The 23,261-nt window shown below is 54.9% G+C and overlaps 1 protein-coding gene across 4 annotated transcripts in view; it reads left to right on the forward strand.

The window, feature by feature from the left end:
• Positions 1 to 1,998: 1,998 nt before the first annotated feature.
• The window catches only part of SEPTIN9 (septin 9), a 155,900-nt gene continuing 134,637 nt past the window's right edge, over positions 1,999 to 23,261 (forward strand). Inside the window, exons 1-2 of one of the 4 annotated variants that reach the window (XM_019735492.2) lie at positions 1,999 to 2,059; positions 22,327 to 22,383. In XM_019735492.2, coding sequence (XP_019591051.2) covers positions 2,014 to 2,059; positions 22,327 to 22,383 — 103 coding nt within the window. In that variant the 5' untranslated portion in view covers positions 1,999 to 2,013. Of the gene's footprint in view, positions 2,060 to 6,472; positions 6,830 to 11,953; positions 12,110 to 12,661; positions 12,687 to 22,326; positions 22,384 to 23,261 lie in introns of those variants that run through there. The other 3 variants (XM_019735493.2, XM_019735497.2, XM_019735494.2) reach the window with 3 other exon arrangements.

Genomic DNA, 23,261 nt, shown 5'->3' on the forward strand with positions numbered 1-23,261 from the left:
ACAGCTCACTAAACAAGCCGTGTATTGTCCCCCAATCCCACAACAGCTCAGGGCAGGCCTTGTTATCCCCATGGGGAAGCCTGAGGTTTAGCATCTGCAGAAGAGCATGGGGCTGACTGACACCCAGGTACACTGGGATTCCAGCCCAGACGTCGGCTTTCCCTCCACCAGACCAGTGGTCTCAGCCCCCAGCATCTGGAAAAGCTCCACCCCCAGAGATTCTGATGTAATGGCCTGGGTGCGGCCTGAGTGGGTGCCTCTGAAAGCTCCCTGGGAGAGTCCAAGGGATGGACTCTGCTCTGGAGGAACTGCCACGTGGTCCAAGGTGGTCCGGGGGAGGCAGGAGCAAAGGCGCAGAGATGGGAACAACAAACAAGATTAAAGATGGGGCTTTCCTGGGGATGCTTCTAGGGAATCCCAGCTTCCCCTTGAGCCAAAGGCACTGGTGAAAGGTCAGCGAGGATGCCAGTCCCTGCTGCCTGGTTTCATGGAGTGACAGTTTTCCCCTCAGAAAGCTCCTCCTGGAAGACGGTAGAGGAGTAGAGGGGGGTAGGCAAGGCCTTCCTCTGCAGGCCGACAGGTGAGCCGCGCAGACTTCTCAGGTGTGTGTCTAGTCCTGGCTCGTGTGTGCCCCTCTCGCCCCCATCTGACTGAGGGCCCTTGTACTGCAGGTTGCCTCGTGAAGAAAGAGTTCTGGAGTCAAATACATTTGCGAACTGCTGCATACCGTAACCACGTTGGAGACTCGCAGGATCTGTGAGCATATTAAAGGCTCTGAGAAGTCCTGCAACAAAGAGAAGCCTAGTAAGTGTGGCCACTTTGTGACCCCAGAGCCGTCTTTTCAGTATAACAATGAAACCAGTGAACATTACGGAATATACCCTGGAAACGGGCAGTAGACTCATAAGGATCCTGGTTGCTCCTGGGAGCCCCACTGAGTGATTCTGTAAAGAAGTGTGGGAAGTCAGGGTGTCATGAGGACCCGCGATGCCCAGGTCAATCTTTGGAAAGAGGCACCCCTTCCTTGGCCTGCAGGTGAGGGAGGGAAGCGCCTTCTCTGAGGAAGCACTTTGCATGAATCCGGTGGCTCTCGAGAGGAGACTCAACCAACGTTTGAGGCTGGATCTGGGAGAATGAGACAGTTCTGATTCTCAGGATTTGGGGGTCAGCTCTGGCCTTTGTGATCTTGGGAGAAGCTCAGAGCTCTGTGGGCCGCAGTTAATGACCGGCCCAGGACCTTGCTTCGTGAGGATGGAATCCCTAGTATGTGTGTGCTGGGGAGCCTCGGGCTCTGTGTCATATATTCTATATAATAAGGTCTCACAGGAAAACTGCCCATCTGAAATGAATGTTGAAAGATGCTTTGAAAATTAGCAGGCCAAACTGCCCAACTGCCCAACTCTAGGGGGAAAAACCTTGTTTTTGGCCCTAATAACAAGTTTAATTGTAAAAGATGTCAAGATAAAGCAAAGAGGCTTTAAAATATACCAACGTTGACCTCAAAAAAGGGGTCCATGGATACAAATAATACTATCCATTGTGTGTATATATCATGTGTATCTATTTTTTCAGATTATGAAAGCAATATATGTTTCTTATGGAAAACATAAGAGAAACACAGTGAAGAAACCAAGTCACCCATAATCTGCCAACCGCTGGGCAGCTGGCTCACGTTTCTGGTGGCTGGGCTGGGAAGTCCCAGACTCCGGCCACGTCCCGCTGTGGCCGCCCTGTGCTGGGTTGCTTCTGATTGGGCCTGGCGATCCCTGCCTCCTGGTGTTCATGGGCTGCCACCTCCACATCAAATTGAAGATAGTCATTTCCGTTCTGTCAGCAGACTGTCTTCCCTGCTGGATTTGATGGATGCGTTGCTGGGTGGGGTTTCCACGTGGCAAGGAAATCAGTTTGAGCTGCTACAAACTGAGGCCTTTGGTCTAAGAGCCTCCACACAGCTGAATTCTGCCAACAACCGAATGAGCTTGGACGCAGTTTCTTTCCCAGTCGAGCCTTCAGATGAGTCGGCTGCAGCCTGTGAGATACTCTGAAGCCGAGAACCCAGGTAAGCCAAGCCCGAACTCCTGACCACAGAGGCTGTGAAATGATGAGCTTGTGTGGTCTTAAGCCACTAAGTTTGTAGTCATTTGTCCCACAGCAGTAGAGAGCGAAACACTCCCAACAGTACGGAGGTCTCAGACTCTTACTTAGTGGCTCAAGTCTCCGAGTTCAAGGATTACAATCAAACAACAAACCCTCTCAGATCCAAAGGGAGGGGACACAGGGAAGAATGCCAAGGTCGCATTGTGGAAGAGTACCAGGTCCCACATGCAAAATATGCTCACCCGACCCAAGTCCCCTAAAGTCCCATCCATCACAGTTTGGGGCTCAGACTCCAGGTGCAGGGTCGAGTCACGGGGATCAAGTCTGGTGCAGAGGAGGCTCCTGGGAGGGGTCTTCCGGTCCTGGCCTGGCTTCTCCACGCCCTTTGACTCTGTCCAGAGGCATACTTCCCTTTTCATAAGAAGACTGAGTCTGCAGCGGAATGGCTTTCTCAGCCTGCTTCCTTCCTCTAAAAGGTCAGAGTCCAAAAGCCCCTTTAAATGTTGTCCAGTCCTCACCCCATTTAGTCTAAGAACCTAATTCCTTTGAAAACTTGGGGGCTGCCTAAGTTAATTTAAAATCCACTCCATGAGATAAAAATCTTACCTACAAGCCTTTTTTTTTGAATTTACGTGTGTGTGTATATATTTAGCAGTTTTAGGTTTACAGAAAAATTGAGTGGAGAGAGCAGAGTTCCCATATGCAACACCTACTCCTGTTTCCCCTTTTATTGTCACGTGGTACATTTGTGACAATTGAGCCAATATTAATACATGATTATTAACTAAAGTCCATAGTTTGCATTAGGGTTCACTGTTGGTGCTGTACGCTCTCTGGGTTCGGACAAATGCGTAATGTCCTGTGTCCACCCTTACAGTGTCATACTGTCGCTTCACTGCCTAAAAATCCTCAGGGCCCATCTGTTCATCCCTCCCTCCCCGAGCTCCTGGCAACCACTGGCTACTGTCTCCACAGTTTTGCCTTGTGGATGAAAAGGGGCCAAATCCTTAACCTGACAAGCTCCGGGGAGGCCCCCCCTGGTGGGCCTTACAAACCCCGAGACCAAAGTAACCACATGGGATGGTCTGGACATAAAAACTAACTTAAAAGCGAGTCATGGCAGGTAGTAGTCATGTCCTAGGCCTGTAGCTTCCTTGAACTTTAACTTTGAAATTGTCCATTGTCTTTGTGCATCTAAGATAACATACCTTTGAAATGCCAGCGTGATCTTCATTTCCAGACCCAGAGTACAAGACCACATTGTTATCTGGTTGCCCACATACCACCTCTGTGTTATAAATGTTAACTGTCTCGTAACCACCAATGTGAAAGAAGTACGTGTCTCTGCGTTTTACTTTTTAACCAATCCCAGAGATTTCCCTGCTTTGCTTTCTCCCACCCCCTTAATCTACCACCAATGGATTTCTCATAACCCTCCTTACATCTCCTTTGATTCTAATGTATAAAATAAGCTGTAAAACTGCCATTCTCTGGAGCATTTTCTCAGTCCATTGAGATTTTGCTTCCCAGCAATTATCATTAGTTTGGCTCAAATAAAATCTTACAAGACCATTTCTTAGGCTTAATGTTCTTGCGTTGACAGCCTCTTCCAGAATGTCATGTAGCTGGAGTCACTGCATGTAGCCTTGTCAGGTCGGCTTCTTCCACTTAGCAGCACAAAACTGTTTGAGATCAGCCCTTGTCTGTCTTCTGCTCCATGTGAGGAAGCGGTGGGAGAAGCCGCTGGGGGCTTCGATGCCTCACAGTGTACCAGAGAGGGTCTGCAGACAGACGCTTAGAGCCTCAGGACACCTTTGTCTGAAGCTTTATGAGTCACCTGTCATTGTTTTCTGAGGTTGCGCTCATGCGTGTTACAGTCCAGCTGGACTTTGTTCTGAAGTCCTTGACCCTGAGAATCCTTCGCTGGCTGGGAAGACTGTTCTGGCCTATTCCATTTCCTCCCGATTCCACTTCAAAATGGGACAGTGTGCTCTTAGCTCCTCCGTCTCCTTTCTCAGACGTCCTGCCTGGAAAACCCCTTCACTGCATTGTCAAGTTTGCTCTCTGTACTTGATGTCCATCGTTCGTTCTACGGCAGGGCAGGCAACAGTTTTGCTAAACTTTGTGCCACCACTAAATGAAGGTCCCCTTTCCTCCAGTGTCCAGCAGCACTTTCTCTACTTCCCTTCAAGCTCTCACCAACTTCCTGCCAGTCTGTCGGGCTCCTGCCCACTGCCTGCTCCTAAAGCCAGTGCCTCAGGTTGTAGGTCTTAGCGACAGTGGCACAGTCAGCACTTCATCTGCGTCCCTTTTGCAATCATTCCACCCACCTTGCGAGCTATGTTAGGTGTTGCAATCCCCATTTATAGGAGTGGAACCTGAGACTCAGAGAAATTATGTGACTTGTTACAAACCACACAGTAAGTGAGGGAGCTGAGTGCTGAAGAACAATTTTTAAAAACTGGAAAGTACAGTAGCCTGGGGACACTTAGTGAAAGAGCAACATGGCAGTATATGAGTCAGTAACCATTAAAGGCAGTGTTTACGATGGTCTTGAGCCATGAGAACGTTTGGTATACTCTCCTCATTAAGACAGGTGATTACATCATATATTTTAGTGAGTTCATAAAAATGTTGTGCTTAAAAAATGAACCTTCCTGCATCTCAAAAATGTGCTCGTATAGAATACCTCATTCCCCCTCCCGTCCCCCGGCCTCCCTCTCTCATCCTTCTAATTTGGGGAATGGTATGTGTCCAATATCACTACGACACAGGTGCCCAGGTACATGTGAATTATGACCCACAGGCAATAATGTGGGCACCAAGGGAGTAGTCGACCAAACAGAGGACACCCAAAGGTCCCCGTGACTCCTGGATCCACCTACTCTAAGGATGGGTGTGCATCAGGGCACCTCTGACTTGAGCTGAGTGAAATGAACAAAGCCAACCATGTGCCCACTAGACGGATTCTTGAGAGGTGGTTGGATTTGGGAACTGCAGGCGTCAGTGTCAGTGTTGTATCCCGCTTACCAGCCAGAGTGGGGACACAGCTAAGCCTCTCGCGTGGCCACAGCGTAATGTGCACGTGCCGGTGCAAGTGGCAGTCGGGGTGGGCAGATCCCAGAATCCAAAGACAGCTGTTCACAATTCATCTATAACCCCCAGACCTGTGGCTGCTCCCCTCCCTCACACCGGTTCCCTCTCTCAGCCCCTGATCTCCAGGTAAAGAGTTGGAGGTGTGCCAGGTGGAGTCTGTGATCGCTCTGGTCCAATCAGCTCTAGCCTGGGGCTGGGGAAGGTCACGTGGCCATGCTGCTCCCTCCCTGGCTCTGGCTGGACAGATTTATTGAGGAGGGAAGTAGGGGGACAGACCAACTGAGCGCATGTGTCTCAGTTCTCATTATGCAAGCTCCCACTCTCTGGCAAGAAATGGAAATGCTTCTTGGACCCCCAAGAAAACTAAGAGAGAAGAGGGTTTTTGGTGATGTGTGGCAGGCAGGGGAAGGCGGCGCTGCGCCCTTTGGGAGAATTTGTGTGCGCTTCCTGAATCGCCTCCCCCGCTTCTTTCCTCATCTCGGGGCCTCCGTTGGCAAACCTGGAAGGGCCCACCCCCGTGTATCTGTCTGCATGCTCCAGTGACACATCGCGCCTCAGAGGCTCGTCCACGCCTTTTTTTGTCTCCCCACCATCACCTTGGCTACCTGACAATCTCCTACTTGTTCTTTAAAACAGCGTTTTAGCATCACCTCAATAAAAGTCTGACACCACTCTCTAGACAAAACTCATCACTTTCTCCTCTGTACATTAAAAAAAAACTTTTATTACGAAAATTAAGGATACAAAAGTAGAGAGAATTCTTCTGGGTAACTTTTGCCCGGGAATGCACACTCCCATCACTGCCTGTGTAATCTGTGTTGGAAAGACGCGAGTCCCTGTGTCTGCTCTTTTACCCCGAGACACTGACCGCGCGCAGTACCCGGCGCAGAGCACATGCTCGCTGCTGCTCAGATGGAACAGAAATTACCCTCTCGTCTAACGCTCCCATTTTACCGACAAGGAACCGAAGTCCCGGTTCATCAGAGGAGTCAACGCAGTCTGCTCTTTTGACTACCGGGAAAGTGGTGGCAGGCACGGTCCTCCGCCTGCCCTGTCCTGCCCGGGTGCGCTAAGCCGGCGCCCGGCTCCGACCCCCTGGCGGTCCCCGCTGAGCCCCCGCCTTGCCCGGCGGCCGCTCTGCGGCTCCCAGCGCTCTCCTCCGCCTCCTCCCGCCACCTGGCGGGCCCCGCCCCGCCCGGACTCCGTACGCCCCGGAACGAACCATTCGAGCCCTGGACGTGGGTGTGGCGGCTGGCGCTCGGGGCCACCATCGCTACCCCCAACCTCGGACAATCTGCGTCGGGGCTGCAGTGCTGGGGTCGCAGGGCTGCGCCCAGGCTGAGCAGGGGCGAGCGCACGGCCGGGCGCCGGGGTGCGCCCCCTCCCGGGCCGGGTGTCGGATGCGCCCGCCCGCGGGGCTGCCAGGTGTAGCTCGGCGCCGGGCCGGGGGCTCGGCGCGCACCTCCGCGGGGCGGGCCTGGGAAGGGGGTGGGGCCGGGTCCGCCCCCTGCTCCCCGCGCCCAGCCCTCTCACTGCCGCCGGGGATTAGCGACCTGGGAGCCCGCGCCTGGCGGCCTCGCCGCACTCTTTCCTCGGAGCAGCGGCCACGGCGGCACCATGAAGAAGTCGTACACAGGTGGGCGCCGCGCGCGGGGCGGGCAGGGGTCTGTGTCCCGGGACGAACCCTTCTTACCTGAGCCGAGGTGGTCGCGGTAGTCGAGGTGCCCCGGGAGCCGAGCGGGTGCCCAAACTCCCAAGGCAGGCTTTGGCGCGTGGGGCGTTCGCGCCTGGCCAGTTGACTCAGCCTCCACCCGAGCGGGATCGAGGGACCCTCAAGGCATTGCAGCCCTCGACGGACTTGGCGCTCCCGGGCCGCGGGGAGTCCGGCCACCCGAGTCCTTTGCCCCTTGCTCTGCTGGACCCCGCTGCTGACCTTGGCCGAGGGTCCCCTGACACTGGCTGTCAGCTGCTGCTCGCTGTGTGGGGCCGCTGCGGAGGCTGCTGGGTTGGCGGTCCCTCCTGCGCGCCTCCCTCACCCCTGCACCCTCAGCTGGAACCGCTGACTTTCCAGGCGCCACGGTTCGGAGTGATTAGGGTCCGTGTGTGTAGGGGAGCTGAGTGGAGGATTTCCTTGGCTTCACCCTCCAGATTGGCGGTCTGGGCCGCAGCATCCTTTCTTCAGATAAAATCCTGTTATCCTCTACCTAATGGAGCAGGGGAATTTCGCCAAATGGGGGGATCCCACAGCACCGGAGCTGGCAACTCGGGTTCACCTTTTGGGTCTCAGGATGCTATCGGTGTGCTTGCAGGTCTAGCAGGTCTGACCTCACACAGGTGGAGGAGGCCTGACCCATTCTCCTAATGTGCTTAGGATCCTTTATAAGCCTTTTGCCCATGGGTACTTGGAAGTTCCATTTCACAGATGAGCAAACTGAGGCCACAAGCCTTGAAGGGCAGGTTAAGGGTCATCCAGATCTGTATTCTTTCTTCTTTGTAGTTTCCCTCTAAGGATCCTTTGTCCTCCTCAGTCATCAAATAATAAACGTTTTCTCCTCTCCTGCTCACCCTGCAAACTTTTATGTTCCTCTCCTTAATCTATTTGGATATGAAGTTTTCTGCCAAGGACTCATGAATTAATTTTTATTGATATGACGACAGAATCATGGAACTGAGTTAGAACTGAAGAGGCCATTCGGGCCATCCCCCCGCCTCTGGGCCATTTCTCAGTCTCCTGTTTTCCACATCCAGCAACCAAAACGGGTAATAAAGAATAGCTGGTCTCAAAGCGGGTTACTCAGAACTTCCCCTAAAATACCCTTCTGGGTCAGTGGCTCAGAATTTCAGCTTTCACCCCTTGTTGCAAACAGCGCTCCCCTTCAGATGCCCTGAACACAGCTCTATCTCAGAGGTGTGGGTGCGTTGGTGTAACTGTGGGAGGAGGGGGCTTCCAGGTGGCAGGTGCTGGGGTTTGGCGCTCGGCTTCCCGGCCTCCCCAACATGCTCCAAATACTTGAAATGGTTGCGGGCATCAATGTGAGTGCAGCCTGGGGTGCGGTTGCTTCTGCCCTTGGCTCCCCAAACTTCTCCTCCCGCTGGTCTGGGCAGTGGGGGCGATCGGGGGCCCCCCAGGTCATAGGTCCTCGGCCTTTTACTGGGGGAACTTTGCGATCCTGCCCCACAGATGCCAGAGTGCCCCTGAAGCAGACTTGAGGCCTCCTCTCCTCCATGCTGCCCCCTCCCCCAGGTGAAAAGTTAAAAAAAGAAGTTTTCTGCAGTAGGTGCAAGTGGAGGTTATGGGTGAGTAGGAGCCAACTCTTACAAAGGCAGCCAGGGCTCCTGTGTTTGCCTAAAGGGCGGGCCCTGGAGGATGAGAGCAGGGCCGGCCTGGGCCACTTCCAGTGTGTCCCCCTCCTGGCAGTGGGCCAAGGCGTGCTGGGTCACTCTGTTGCAGTGTGGGGTCAGGCTGGAGGCGGCTGGCGCAGGGCAGGTGGCCTCTCGGCCCCATTCTGAGTGTGCTCGAGTTCTCTTGGTGCCCCCCATCCGAGTAGGGGTACTTTGCAGATGGCCGACTGACCCCTACGTAGCATCAATGCCATGAAATTAAGGAAAGCAGCAAATGGTGTTAAGATCCCCCAAATCCAAGGGCAACCAGGGAGGCTTTTGTTTCTTAGGTAGATTGGGTGCGATTATTGCTTCTGGACCTATTTACAGGCTTGAAAAGAAGTTGTACAGTCACGCCATCCTCATAGAGCTGGTTTGAGCACTCGTGAGTCTCTGAAAAGGGGGAAATTGTAAATATGTCTTGGTGGGGCACAGGTCCCTTGGGTGTACATGCACTCGACCAAATGCACACTGTGTCGGGCTTGTATAGCAGGGCCCCAGGGTGCAAAGATGAATCAAAGACGCGGCCCTTGCTCGCAGGGGCTTGTGTCCGTCCTCCCTGGAGAGGGAGGAAGCAGCTGAGGCCCGGGCTCTTCACACCCCTTCCACCTGGGCCGTAAGGGCGCAAATGCCACAGAATTCCCTGGAAGGAGGAACCCTGGGCCTGATGGGAGGTTGTGGGGCAGGCAAGGTTGAACTGGGCCTTGAAGAATGAGAAATTTTGAGTAGGTGGAGAATAAAATGGGTCTTTCCAGGTGGGGACAAAGCAAAGGCCCAGGTGGGGGCTTGACGCAGGCTGTATCTGCGCTTTCATTGGCTCCAGGCTTTTCCTGGATCCACCTCACCTGTCGCTCCCTTCGGGCAGTGAACAGGCGGTGTGGCCCAGTGGTTCACCGCGTGGGCTCCTGGGAGCAAATCCAAGCTGGGCGCCTCCTCCCTGTGGAACAAAGTGCTTAGTCTCGTGCGTCTTATTTGTTAACCCGGGACGTCACTAGTATGTTGTGCCGATTAAATGATTTCGTACATGACAGGCTTAGAAATGCCTGCTCTGTAACATGGTGGCTGCTGTCATCTTCATCATCTTTATCGTCAGGAGGAAAGACAAGGAGGCTGTGTGTTACTGCTGCTTTGCCAGGATCCCCGGAAGTTGCTGGCTCCCTCCCCGAACCTCCGCTGGTTTGGAGGCCAGGAGTGTGGCCTGGGCTTCTCCCCCAGCCCCTCTGTGTGCAGGTTCTCTGGTGGTCTGAGTGGGGGGCTGCTCGTTGCACGCTGGGTCAGGCAGAGCTTGCCCTTCAGTGTCCCTGGCTCCCCGGGCTCCCCCACAGTGTCATGGGGGTCACTTACCTGAGGCCCAGGAGTCACAGAAATTGGGGGGATTGGGCTGTGTGTGTACATGGGGATTTTCCTGAGATTCTCTGTGGCTTTCAGGAGATTCCCAAAGGGGAACCTGGCCCACCAAAGGTTACAAAGGCCCATGCTGTGGTGACTTCTCCAGAGCTGGGCAGGGCTGGAGGCTCTACCCAGAGGAAGCACGTGAAAGGAGATTATGCCTGGCGCTCAGTCACCTTCCCCCGCCCAGTGCTCCAGGAGCTGACTTATGGGAAGGGAGAGGAACTTCCCCAGTAAGCTAACCCTGGGGTGATGGGTGAGAGCGTGGAACTGTGCTAAGGCAGAGTTTCTTCCTCTTCTCTGCCCCGGCCCCTCCACTCCCTCCCCCCCCCCCATTCATTCTTGTTACCTCTTGTCTCCTCACGTCCAAGCCTGCTTATTCTGGCTCCTGCAGGGGACCTGGGTGGACAGAAAGAGCCACTTCGTGCCATTAGTCTGTGGCTCCGTTGGACTCATGCCCAGGGTCATGGACCCTTGTGGACCCCCGTGGTCCCCCACTCATCCTGGCTAGCCCTGTCCCCAACCTGTTGCAGACAGGGAGACATGCTCAGGCGTGGTCACGTGCCCGCCCTCCCGCCCTGGCAGCTCCCCTCAGACTGTACACCTGCCCATCAGCATCTCCACAGCCTGCCCAGAGTGGTTCCGAGAGCTCAGTGCCATGCACCTGGCAACACACCTGAGTCTGAGGCAGCCCACCTTCTTCCTGGAACCCCCTGTGTGTTCAAGCCAGGACAGGTGCTCATGGGACATGGGGTCGCTGCTCAGGAGCAACAGTCTAAGGGCCACGTCCAGGTGGAAGTGGGGCAACCATGTGCTTGGAGCTCCCAGGTGAATGTCACCTGAGGACCCAAGGACCCCAATAGCAGGAAGAAGGCACTCCACTTCACCCACCTGTCTGTCTCCTTGGGCAGACACTTTCCGGAGTCTCTCTGCCCACCACAGGAGGCCTCCCATGGATGGGACCTTGTTTCCGCTGCTGTTAGTCCTTGGGCAGCGTTGCGTGGGTTCTGCAGTTTGCTTAAGATGTACTTGATAAGGAAGGTTCACCACACAGCAGTGAGGGCCCAGCTGGGGGGAGGGGGTGGATGAGCGCCAGTTCCTGGGCTGAGCCAGCTGGTGGCCTTGGGGGAGGGGAGGGCTGGAGCGAGCGGGCCCCTGGCCCGAGGCCTGTGAGCATTTGCGTGGGAAGGGAGGTGACACGCTGGGTTCCTATGGCTCTGCTTGTTGGAATGACCTTGCAACACCCCGGTTCTAGGTGTTGCCAGGGGATTTATGAGGAATTAGTGGGTACAGTGGTGAGGTGAACAACCCCCTGGGGACCTGCATGGAGCCCACAAGATCACAGCTCCCCCCCTCCCCCCGCCCGTGCTGAGGGACGGGGCCCCTTGAGAGACCTTGGCCGGAGAGTGGCAGTGGCAGTATCAGAGGGCAGCTGAGCCAGAAGTACTGACTGAAGGGGGTCTGCCCTGGTGGGCGCAGGGCCTTGGGGTGGGGTGGGGTGGGGGTACCCCCGCCAGGCCTGAGACCGTGGGGCACCAGGCTTTGCAGGCTCTGAGCCTTCTTTGGAGCACTGAAGGGTCCCTGGGTCTGGTGGGCCAGTCACCACTGCCCCTTTCCTGCTGGGCCAGCTGGGCCTGGACCCCAAGAGCTCTGCCGGGAGGCCTGGGGCTCACAGCCTTTGCTGCAGCAGCCCTGCTGAGTTGGGGGGTGCCCAGGTTCCTGGCCTGTTTCAACTCTCCCTGTAGGTTCAGTCCTTCATTCCGGAAGCATCTGCCGGGCGCCACTGAGTGCCAGGCTGTGTGCGTCCTTCCTGCACCTGGCTGCTGTCAGCATAGCTCTGGAAGGGCGGCCTGGCCTTGGGTCTCCAGGGTTGAGTGTGGCAGTCTGCTCCCAGCCCAGTTTCTCTCTGCCTTATCTCCCTGCCCCTCCCTGGGCCCAGGTCTATTTGCAGCTTGAGTGAAGGGGGGCATTGAGCTGCTGCCGACACAGGGGGTGGTGGCTCCCAGGCGCCTTGCTGTCAGTGGCCTCTTGGAAGCTGTGCAACAACTGAGCTTTGTTCTGGGCCCAATCTGACCTGGTTCTGCGAAGCGTGACTGCTGGCAGCCTGCAAGCCTCCCGGACAGGAAAAGGGGCAGCGGCTCGGAGGGTAAGATGATCGCAGTTGGGCCCAGGCTCCCTGCCCTCTCTGGCAGGAATGCAAGTCACTGGTCGTTCTCCAAGGGATGCTGGCTTGAGGCCTCCAGCAGCCCTTTGTGTCGGGGGAGAGGAACCCTGAAGGGCCACTCCGGCCTGCTGTGTGGGCCCCAGCTTCCCAAGGCCCCCTCGAAGCGCCGAGTGGGGTGAGGAGAGCCGGAAAGACAGCAGTCTCCCTCTCCCTGCAGTAGCACCCCACCCACCCCCACCCCGCATCCCCTCCTGGGGTTTCAGGGGCAAGGTCAAGGTCGGAGCCTTGCCCTATGATGGATGGTGTGTGGGGGGGGTCATTCCGTCTTTCTTGTTCCTCCCGGGCATTTTAAGAGGTGTGCGGTAAAGCCTCGGCTGTGGCTGGGACCCTTTGGGAGCCCCAAGGCTGCACCTGGGAGCCAGGGGGTCCAGCCGCGGCAGCTGTGGACTTCCCTGAGAGCTGTGCCTGGGCCCCTTGTCCTGACCAGGCCAGGCATGTTGGGGCAGCGGCTGAAACGCGAGCAGCGGCGACTGTCTGCCCAGGTCGGAGATGGCTCACAGTGAGTGGGGTTGCCAGGAAGGGCTGGGCAGGGGCGAGCTGGCACACCGCCCCCGGGGCTTGTCCTATGGGTAGATCTGACCCTCATCCGGGGCTTTCACAGCTCTCGTAAACTGTGCCTCCTGTTTCTACCAGGATCGGATCCCGGCAGGAGAATAACGTTCCTGCAACCCGAGCCACTTGGAAGTGGGTTAAATCCAAGCCCTGTTGTCTTCCAACCTGTTCAGAACGGGGCTGATCAACCCGTAGGGCTGTGGGGGGTGGTTTGCAAAACTCACTGACACATGTGTACCTTTGGCTGTGTAGCCAGAGGGTCAGACGTGTGTGTTGAGGGCTGGGGGTTGGCTTGTTGCACAGACATGACCCAGTGTAGACACAGTGGGACCTCCAGGCGGTGGAATAACCACTGAGTGCACGCAGCAGTGACAGCCTGGGGCTGGAGAAGACGTGGTGGATTTCTCGTCAATGTTGGCATCACGCTGCCTCCGGCATTAGGGGCCCAAGGTGTGGCAAAGCCCCAGCTATAGGAGTGAGTCATTCTGGATGGCAGCGCCTTCCCGGTAGCTGGGGGTTGACACTGTAGCTGCCAGATCTTTGCACTACTTAAAAAAAAAAAAAATTTTAAGGAAAGCTTTCTAAAATCTTTCTCTCTCCTCTCTGTCTCTCTGTCTCTCTCTCCCTCTCTCTCCCTCTCTCCCCCTCCCTCTCTCTCTCTTTTTTCTGGTTGTTGTTCATTTTGTTCATTACTTACTGCCAAACAATGTGAAGAGGAAATCTAAAGGACAAATTCTCCAACCTCATTGGTTATAACTTTGCTTCTCGTGTTTCCTCCGTACTTGTCTCCACAAGTACAGGGCATATTTGGTTTGATTATCAAAGGTATATAATGTATTTTCACAGAATTGCAGTTCCCTACAGAAACCATTTTTAATTCCTCTCTTTTTGCTCGAAATCGGATCTCGTGTGGATTCCAGAATTATAACTCGAATGGCTGTTCAGAGTGGATGTTCCTTAATTTACTCAACCATCCTCTGCCAGGGCTAATAAAAAGCCTGCTGACCTTGGCTTTCTTCCTTGATGGTGTGGGCCTGTGACCCTGAGTGGAGGCAGCTGTGGTGTGCTGCTGTTGTTACAACAGCCGTGCTCTTAGTTGTGGGACATGGGCTCATTGGAGACTGGACGTTTCTCCAGGTAATTAATTTAATAAAATATTGCCCATGATGACCCCCTTTTCCAGCATCCCTGGGATTACCCCAAAACCCAGACAGGAGTTCTTACCACAGCATTTTATGAAGAGGTTTAATGAATAGAAAATGCCATTTGCCCTGATTATCAACCTGCCTATGGATGACCCAGGACGTCCTTGTCAGTAATGCCGGGGCTCCACCCTCACCTCTCCTTCTGTCCATCTCTTCCTTGACCCCTGTAGGATGCGTCTGTACCTTAGCAGGTGTCTCTTTGCTTCCTTGGGCCAGCCTGAATGCCCTAGTCTTGGAGACGGGCCAGTCGCCCCAGGTAACTGGCCACCTCTCCTGATGACCACTCGTTCCATTGCCTGGTTACTTGTGCGGCGATTTCTTCTGGAACCTGCAGGCTCCACAGGCCAGTCAACAGTGCTGCTTGTCTGGCCTACTCTCCGTGGTCGCCATCTTGTTTCTCTTGCCACCTTCCTAGTCAGTCGCCTCAGGGCCTCTCTACCCATCAGTCCCTGATCCCCACCTCTCTCTATAAGCTGATGACCACCCAAAGGCTGAGTGAAACACGTCTACCTCTTTGACTCTGGGGCTGTTAGGCTGACACGGCCTTCCCCCAGGATGCAGGGGCACCCCATACTGCCCCTTTTTGCTGTAGATGGTTTTGCTAACCGTCCACCATGTCATCCACGATTTTCCCCTTGGTTCATGGGCCTGTTCTCTGCTAATCTGCTCATCTTTCTCCCGTGTGCAGTTTGTTCACGGCATGTGTATAGGGGTGTAACCAGCAAACAAAAACCACTTGAGGATTTAGAACTCAGGATCTAAGTGGGAGGGATTTGTTATACAGCTGATGGAAGAGCAGAAAAGCCGAGGGAACAAGGAGGCAGTTAGGGCCAATCCAGGTTGTGTGGGGTACACGCAACTCTTCAAAGGTCTGAGTGTGGTTGCTTGTTTAGAATGAGACAGCGTACAGCAAATTATACATTGTAAACAGCAGGCCAATGTCCTAAGCATCACAAAATCCAGGAGAAGAACAGTGTTTTTATCAATGAACCACCTGTCCTAGCTCCAAAGTAAAAATTTCCCTACACTTTTGGCCTCATACACTTTGCTCACTTCTTTCTGTGATGACTTTGTAATATCCTTTTCTTTTGAGACAACAGAAAGTTAATTTACCTTCCTGGTTGAGAAACATTTATTTTCTTCTTTGGGTGGTTGGAATGCATGGCAAAGTGACTTCAGACAGACTTTGGGGTCCTGCTACAGTTTTTGCTCTACAAACAGAAGCATTCTGATCAATTCTATTTTATATGACTCCCATCAAGAAAGAAATAGAAAAGCAGGGGGCACTTACAACTGTACGTGATGCAATTATTGCATGTATTTCTGACCAGAGGTACTTTTTTTGTTGTCGACATTGAATTCTCTGCTCGCAACTTTATTATCTGGGGAAGAATTTCCCGTAGACTAGCTTCTGGCTCCAAACATTTCAAATCTTGCTTGCCTCCCACTGCCCACGTTTTCCGGGCACCATAAACTGCAGGACCAGTTTATGTCTTGTCCCTTCTGATGCTACCCAGTAGATAGATTCGGAATAGTGAGTGGAAGGACTGTTCCTGGACTTCTGCACTGAGGGAGCCAGCAATCATTAACTACACATGGAAATAACTGAACTACATAAGTACGACCCAACTAAACACCTTTCCAATTCAGCTTCTCCTTAGCAGGAAGCCCCAAATGCCAGCAATCCCTCTACTGGCACCTTACGCAGGAGAGTGTGATGGGCAGGAGCTCAGAGTGGAAATAGTGATCTTAACTGATTGTGGTTCAAATATTTTCCATTTGGCAATTTTTACAAAAATGTTTGATCACGTGAACGTGTTGCTAGGGACCTTCTCAGTGCCTTGAAAAGGACGGATTTGAGCCAAGGGCCCTGGAGCTTAAGGCTCCTTAGCATCCAGGGGACAATGTGGGAAGCCACTCCCACCAGATCAGAGGATCAGCGGGAGGAAATTTACTTCTGGAGTCTAGGGATGGGGTCACCTGATGGGCTCCTGGGCCACCCTGCAGGAGCTGCAGCTACAGAAAAGACAGTACCTGCTGCTGATGAAACCTTCTAAGGTGGAGACAGGGAGAGATGGACCCCGGTGCCCCCTTGCTCCCACCCTCCAGTCTTCTCCGAAGCCTCCCATTGGTTGAACCCAACCCCAAACCAGCAGACTTGGGGACCTGGAAACCTCAGCCTGCAGAGGTCAGCTCTTCTGCCACTCAAAGGAGAGCCTGGGAGGGGCAAGGAATGGAGGAATAGACTCATACTTAGAAAGTATTTGTGGTTTATCTGAAATTCAGATTTAACTGAGTGTCTTGCACTTTATATGGGTGGGACCCAGAGTCCAGATGCCCAAATGGTGACCGTTCAAGGGAAAGGCTCTGGGCGCTTGGTGAGAGCACTGATGTCTCGTGACGGACGTGGCCATCGGTGAGGCCGCCCCTGCTGTGTACTGTGGGTGGGCAGAGCCCTCCAGGTGCATGGGCTGCTGGCACCTTCCCCCACCTGTGAGTGGGAAACCAGTGTTGGCTCCCCACTAGGCTGTGAGCACCACCAAGAGAGCGGCCAGGTCCCTTTTGGTCACCATTGTAGCCCAGCTCCCGGAACAGGGCCTGGCACAGAGTTAGCTGGTCAGGAAGGATTTTCATGACGCTGCAGATGCAGAGATGCAATCTCAGGAAGAGTATAAACTTGCCCGACGACGCAGGAAGAGCTAGAGGTGGATTTGCACCTGACCTCCCTTCCCCCACACACTGACCTCTCGCCCAGGACATGGCACTGCCTCAGCGCCTTCTTCGGCTTCTGGCCCTGCAGCTGGACCCCAACCCCAACCCCAACCCCAACCCTAACCCCAACCCTCACCTAAGCCTAAACCAAGGCCCAGGGTGCGGCCTCAGAATCAGCGGCCCCCTTCTGTTTGGCATTTTGTATTGGGGCAACTGCTTCTCACAGGGGTGGTGGGCTGGAAGCACCCCGTCCATTTGACAGAAGGCGTGGTACGTCAGGGCGAGAGTCAAAGAAGGGACTAGAACCCCTGGCTTCGAGGCCCAAGGCTTGGCTGAAAACAAACTCTGTGCAGTGGTCAGTCTCTGCAGGAGCATATTCCCAAGGCCGAGGTCGTCCTCGCCTTGTAGATGAACAAGTGGAGCTTCGCTTTAGTCCACAGCCCAGCTGCCGGCCTTGGGGTGGGGAAAGGGGACCCTGCGTTAGGGGCGGGGGCATCACCAGGAGGGTCTCCACTCCTGCCCCCCAGCAGCCCATTCAGTGCACACCTCAGTGGGGAGCAAAGGACAAGGGCAGAGGGTGGAAGAGGCAGGAGGCTTATCTCCTTATCTCAGGTTCCTCTGACGATAAGCCTGGAATTTGACTTCACTCCCCACCTGAAACCCTTGACTTTGATCCAGCCCTTCACGGCCTCTGTGAGAAAACTGGCTGTTGTGGAAGGGAAGTGAAGATGTGTGTGCTGGGGCCTCCATCCTGGGCTCAGAGGGGAAGGGGCAGCCAGAGAGGCAGGTGGCTCCCAGCCAAGGTCGCTGTGACCTCCCAGCCTTCCCTGAGGGACTCGCGTGAGTTTTGAGAAAAAAAACTGAGACTTGATTCTTTTCTGTGCACAGGCTCTTGTCATTATTGAGAATGGATATTTGTGCATGAGTTTTCCCAGTGCCTCTTGCTGCAAAGCTCCCTTTGGAGAAAATGGTGACTTTGACGACAGGAAGGACTGTACAGCCCCACTCGTTGTTGGCACAAGAGCAGAATGGCGTGTGTGTGTGTGTGTGTGTGTGTGTGTGTGTGTATGTGTGTGTGACCCTCCCCTAGGGACAGCCTCATTCCTCCTCTGTCCCCCTCCTCAGGTTAAGATGTCTGGACTGTATGAGACCAGGGGGGTTGAGGACAGCCACCCTGGTCGTGGGTGTTCACAGTGGCTGCAACCCCAGAACAGGTGCAGTGTATGGCGTCCCAGTCATTCCAATAATAATACAATAGTGATAATACGTTAACTCGAGAGTCTGTTTAGATTCTCAGTGTCTGCTTAACTATTTCAACCTTGTAGTTTACCAGGTTCCATCATAAAAACTTCCGTAGAAAGGGGGAAAAAGCCCTTTACTCCTACTGTATCCTTCTCTCTCCCATCCTGGCTGCCCAAATTATATGCACAGGGGAAAACCCATGAGATAGGCATCCAGGCGCCAAGACACGTGGGCCAGCTCCCTCTGCTGGGTTACGGTGCCAAGTGGGGCTGTACCTGGGGAACCATGACAAAGGGGTGGGGAGGGCACCGGGCAGTGTACCTGGAAGAGGCCCCCTGCGTCAGGCTGCGGTGGTGGCTGCATGCTCCAAAGGCTGGCTCTGCAGGACCTCCCAGGATGGCCCTCTTTCCCTTGGGGACCAAGGAGCCCATCTCCTTATATGGACACCTTCCTTTGGAATGCTGCGTCTTCTTTCTGATTGGGACACCGGCCAGCGGTGAGCCCCCACGTTAATGCCTTCTGTTGCCCTTTGCTCCGTCTCACCTGAAGTGTGTTTTAATCTCCTGGCCTCAACACATTTAAGTTTATTGGTGTTTGTCACCAGCCTGGAGATGGCCTCTGCCCTGGCCTCGGTGAATACACACACCCAACACGGCGTTTCTGGGGTGGCCAGGTCTGGGAGGGCACCAATATTCTGAGCTCCCCGAGTCCTGACTGTGTTGTCTGTTCTGGGAACCTGCCCCCCTCCCTCTCATGTGCCGTCCCTCAATTGGGAGGGAGTCGGGTAGCACAGCTGGCAGTCTTTCATGGGGTCGCAATGCCCTGCCTTGATGACAACTCAGATTTGGTTAAAATGCATCAGCGCAGGGAGCCGAGCTCTGTTACTTCCTAATTACAGCTCCCTGGTCCAAGCTGCTATAGATGGCTGGTGAATAATAATAGTAATAGTAAGAATAATAAATTAATACATGACTACTAATAAAATCATCTATTGTTTGTCTTGTGCCAGGCATTATGCTAAGTGCCTACAATGTCTGACCTCATTTCATCTTAGTCACCTATGAGTAAATACCATCTCCGCCTCCATTCTGCAGACGGGAAGCTGAGACTTAGGAAGGAGAGGTCATGTCACAGCCCCACAGTGAGGACCTGGTGAGGTCTGGATTCGAACCCTGTTCATCTGACTCCAGACTTTCCTGCCCCCCTCCCCCCCTTCTTCCCAGCCCCTGGGAACTCAGTTTGGTCTGGCATGACGCCAGGCAGCTGAATTTCAAATCATCTCCTCTCTTTCTGAATATGTTTTATTTTAAAAATCACATAAAAATAACTCAACCCTCAGCTGGACCAACGGAGCCGTCAGATGCTTTAGAGGCTCTTCCTGCTGCCTCTCCCGGGACTCAGACGCAGGCCTGAGTATCTAGGTCCCGGCCGGGATTTCAGCGGCTGTTGGCCTGGCATCTCTCCTCCCCGTCGGGGACCCCACCTCCCTCTCTTTATGAGCAGGGAACGTGCCTTGTGTCTGCTGTGCCAGGGTCCGCCTGGCTCCAGCCGCATGTTTTGGGAAATCTGAAAAACAAACTGTAAATAAAATAAAAACTCCACCCGAGAAACCTGAGACAGATGCTGGCTTACCATTCCCCAACACTGTTGGTTTTGGGGAACCAGCAGTCCAGAACGGTTCTTGGGGATCAGATGCCTGGTGGGAGGTGGGGGTCAACCTGACCGTGTCCTCTTCATTTTTCTGCTGTCTCCAGAAGCCAGAGGCAAGGGGCACGGGTGGGTGTCCAGCGGCCCAGGGGCGCGCAGCCGGAAGTGAGTCAGTCCACAGGCATGCTGGGCCCGTTCCTTCTCGACTCCTCGTCCGGGACTGTTTCCATACTGGGGACTCCGCAGTTACCAGCACAGCTGTTGCTCACTGGTGCCACTCTCAGCCCAGACAGCTGACCTCTAAGTAGCTCATGCTGTGACTGGGGTGGGGCCAGAGGATACTACTTCTCATGATACGCAATGCGGCTCCCAGTTAGTCGTGTGGAGGGAGGCACAGCCCTCGTGGACGCGAGGCAAGCTGGGCTCGGCCTGCCCAGGTTCCCTCCTCTGTGCTCTTAGCGGCCTTGGGAGGGAGCAGCACCGTCCTCCCCCGCCCCTCTCAGCCCACCAGCACCGCTCTGGGCCAGCCCTCTGCTGGTCTTAAGGGGGCTGTCCGTTGTGGGAGCCAGATGCGGCCCCTCCTGCCCCCCGAAGGTCTGTGGCGTGGTCCGACCTCGGTCCGGCAGGGCTGACCTGGGAGCCCTGCCTCTGGATGGACCTCTGAGAGGGACGGAGTTTCCATCGCTCAGCAGTGAGCAGACAGGGCATCCGTCAGGTGGGCTCCGAGGGAAGGCAGCGTGCATCTCTGCCGTGGGAGGTTACTGTGATTAGCCAGGGTTCTCCAGAGAAACAGGACCAGTGGGCAAGACAGAGAAATACAGAAAGGGGTTTATTATAAGCGATTGGCTCGTGCAATTATGGAGGCTGAGGAGTCCCACCACCTGCCGTCTGCAGGCTGGACAGTCCAAGTCCGAAGGCTCCACAGCCAGGGTAGCCGATGGTGGAAGTCTCCATCCGCGGGCGGGAGACCATGTTTCAGTCCGGCAGAGAGAGCGTGCTCCCTTTCTCGGCCTGTCATTCTGTTCAGGCTCAGTGGGCTGGGAGGTGCCCACCCACCCTGGGGGGGGATGGCCTGCTTTCCTCAGTCCCCTGGAAACACCCTCACAGACACGCCCACAGATAATGTCACCAAATACCTGGGTCCCCTGGTAGTCCGGTCATGTGGACACTTGCAGTCAACCTTCACGGTCACCGAGGTGGCTGACGTGGGGCTGGGGGCGCTGTGGGAGAATGCGACAGCTGTGGGGCTTCCGAGCCTCGCTTCCCTCATCTGTGAAATGGGGTGGTGGCACCTGCCCCATGGGGTTGTGGGGTTGAGTGAGTGGGAGAGTGGACATGCAGCTTGTGGCGGTCGTAGAGCCTTCGCAAGTGGGAGTGGTGACTGCACGGTGTCCGCCCGGCCCTGCAACGCTCAGCTGGTCTTCCTGGCCACTCGAGGACCCGTGCTAACTCTCCCTCAGAACCTTGTGCCATCTGCCTCTCTGCAATGCTGTTCACATGCTGGGTGGGTTCAGCACCGAAAGAGGCTTAACGGCAGGTATCTATCAATTCATGGCCTTGGGAGGGACAGACTATGCCCATCCTGTTGTCAGCTGCTGAGTCATCCTGCAGACATGGAGAGTGTGTGTGTGTGTGTGTGTGTGTGTGTGTGTGTGTGTCCCCAGGGAGCTGGACATGAAGACCAGGTCTTCAGGTCATCTTGGCTGGGGCTCTGGAACCTTCAGACACATTGCCTGCCGGCTGCATTCATTTTCAGTCGGTCACAGTTTAGGAGTGCGTTTATGGAATGCAAGAATGAATGAATGAATGAATGAATGAATGAATGAATGAATGTTATGAGAGCATCTCTGGAGGACTGCAGGGGAGGAGCCTGCGTTCTGCGTGGGGTCTGGGTCTACCCTGGGCCCCTCCTCAGCAGCAGGCTCTACTCCAGCTGGTCTTGCCCTCTATGGGGAGGGCCTCTGCTGGGCCCACCTGGGTGTCCCTGCCGCTCTCTGAAAGCATGGGACCCCGCTGCCCGTGGCTGCCCACCCTGGCACCTCTCGGGTGTGCTTGGCTTAGCACCTCAGCAAATCTTGAGTTGGGAATTGCTGGCCATAAGCCTCTCCAAGGATGAAGCGCTGGGCTGAGGGGTGTATGCAAGGAGGGAGTGCGTGCAGCGTGAGGCCATGTAAATCTGAGGCTCTGCTCTTGTCCCTCCTGGGGGGTGGAGGCGGGAACAGTCTGTCCTCCACCCTCCCAACTCCAGCCCGGCTGCCCTTGTCACAAACCCCGGTGCAGGGCAACCCCGTCTCAAGTCAGGCAGCCGTGGGTTATATTGGAGGCTGCCCGGGCCAGACCGTGTGCCAGCTCCTGTCCCCGACCCACAGATAGTCCCGGCGGCCTGGCACACTTAAGCCAACCCCAGAGTTTGGAGTTTGATGGACTTGGTTTATTCTAGCCTCAATTGCTCGTAGCTGTATGGCCTCGGAGAAGTTACTCAACCCCATGGAGACTTGGCTTCCTTATCTGCAAAAGAAGGTGTGGTGAGGGTTAGGTGGGAAAATGTGTGTGAAGGGTTTGGCCCCATGCCGGGCCTGTGGCCAGCATCCAGGCAGAGGTGGCTGTCGCCGCAGGTGGCTGCTGGGTCCAGGTGTTAACCAGTAGGACTAGGGCCTCTGGCCTCACAAGGGACCAATTTCTGGCTCTGGAGCCCCTGGCGGGAGCAGAGGTGAGAATATGCCCAGTATTCTGAGCTCCCAGCGGCCTCATGTGACCTTTGCCTTCTGCCCCTGTCTTTAGGAGTCACGCGGACCTCCAGCGGCCGTCTCCGGAAGCTTGGTGACCCCACTGGCCCAGGTAAGTGGCTTGTTCAGCCTTGGTTTTCCTTGTTCATGTGGGGCAGGAATGAATCACTGTTTATAGGCTTGGAAGGGACTCGACGAACACGGGCCCCAGCCTGGGCAGCACAGGGCAGGGGTTGAGGGACCTGGGGGCTCCACTCCCAACCTCAGTGCTCGGGGTTGGGTCTGTACAGCTTCTCCCCATCGGGCATCTCTGGCCTCCCTGACCTGACCTCAGTGCGACCATCACAGGAGCCTACCTTGTTCTCTGCTGTCACGTGCAGCTGCCAGGCCGGAGGCCTGTGCTTGTTCTGGTGGCCTCTTCTCAGAAGATGTTGGGGCCCAGAGATGAAGGGACTTGCCCCCCATAAGGACACAGCAAACTCCTTGAGAGGAGCAGAAATGTGGTGAGGGCCTACTGGATGCCAGATCCCCGGTGGGACCAGTGGAGGGGACGTCGTGGTGACATAACAGGCAGGGTGTGTGCCCTCATGGAGCAGCAGTGGGACCAGTGGAGGGGACGTCGTGGTGACATAACAGGCAGGGTGTGTGCCCTCATGGAACAGCCGTTCTAGAGCAGGGATGTGCCCACCTCCCACCTGCTGGACCAGCTCTGTCCGGTGGAGACGTTCCACGTCTGTGCTGTCCAGTGTGGTAACCACTAGCCACATGTGGCTATTAGCACCTGAAGTATACGTCGTTAAGTTTATTTTATTCACTCATTTGCGTAGATTTAACTAATTTATTTTAAATTAATTTCCACTTCATATCTGCATGTGGCTAGCGGCTGTGAAATTTGACAGTTCCAGACCATGCTAGCTACCTGGGACCCCGGAATTCCATCCTCAGATATTCCTGAGCCTACTTCCAGGCCTGTGCAAACCTCTCCCCAAG

Source organism: Rhinolophus sinicus, linkage group LG15, assembly GCF_036562045.2.
Source record: "Rhinolophus sinicus isolate RSC01 linkage group LG15, ASM3656204v1, whole genome shotgun sequence".
Classification (NCBI taxonomy): Eukaryota; Metazoa; Chordata; class Mammalia; order Chiroptera; family Rhinolophidae; genus Rhinolophus; species Rhinolophus sinicus.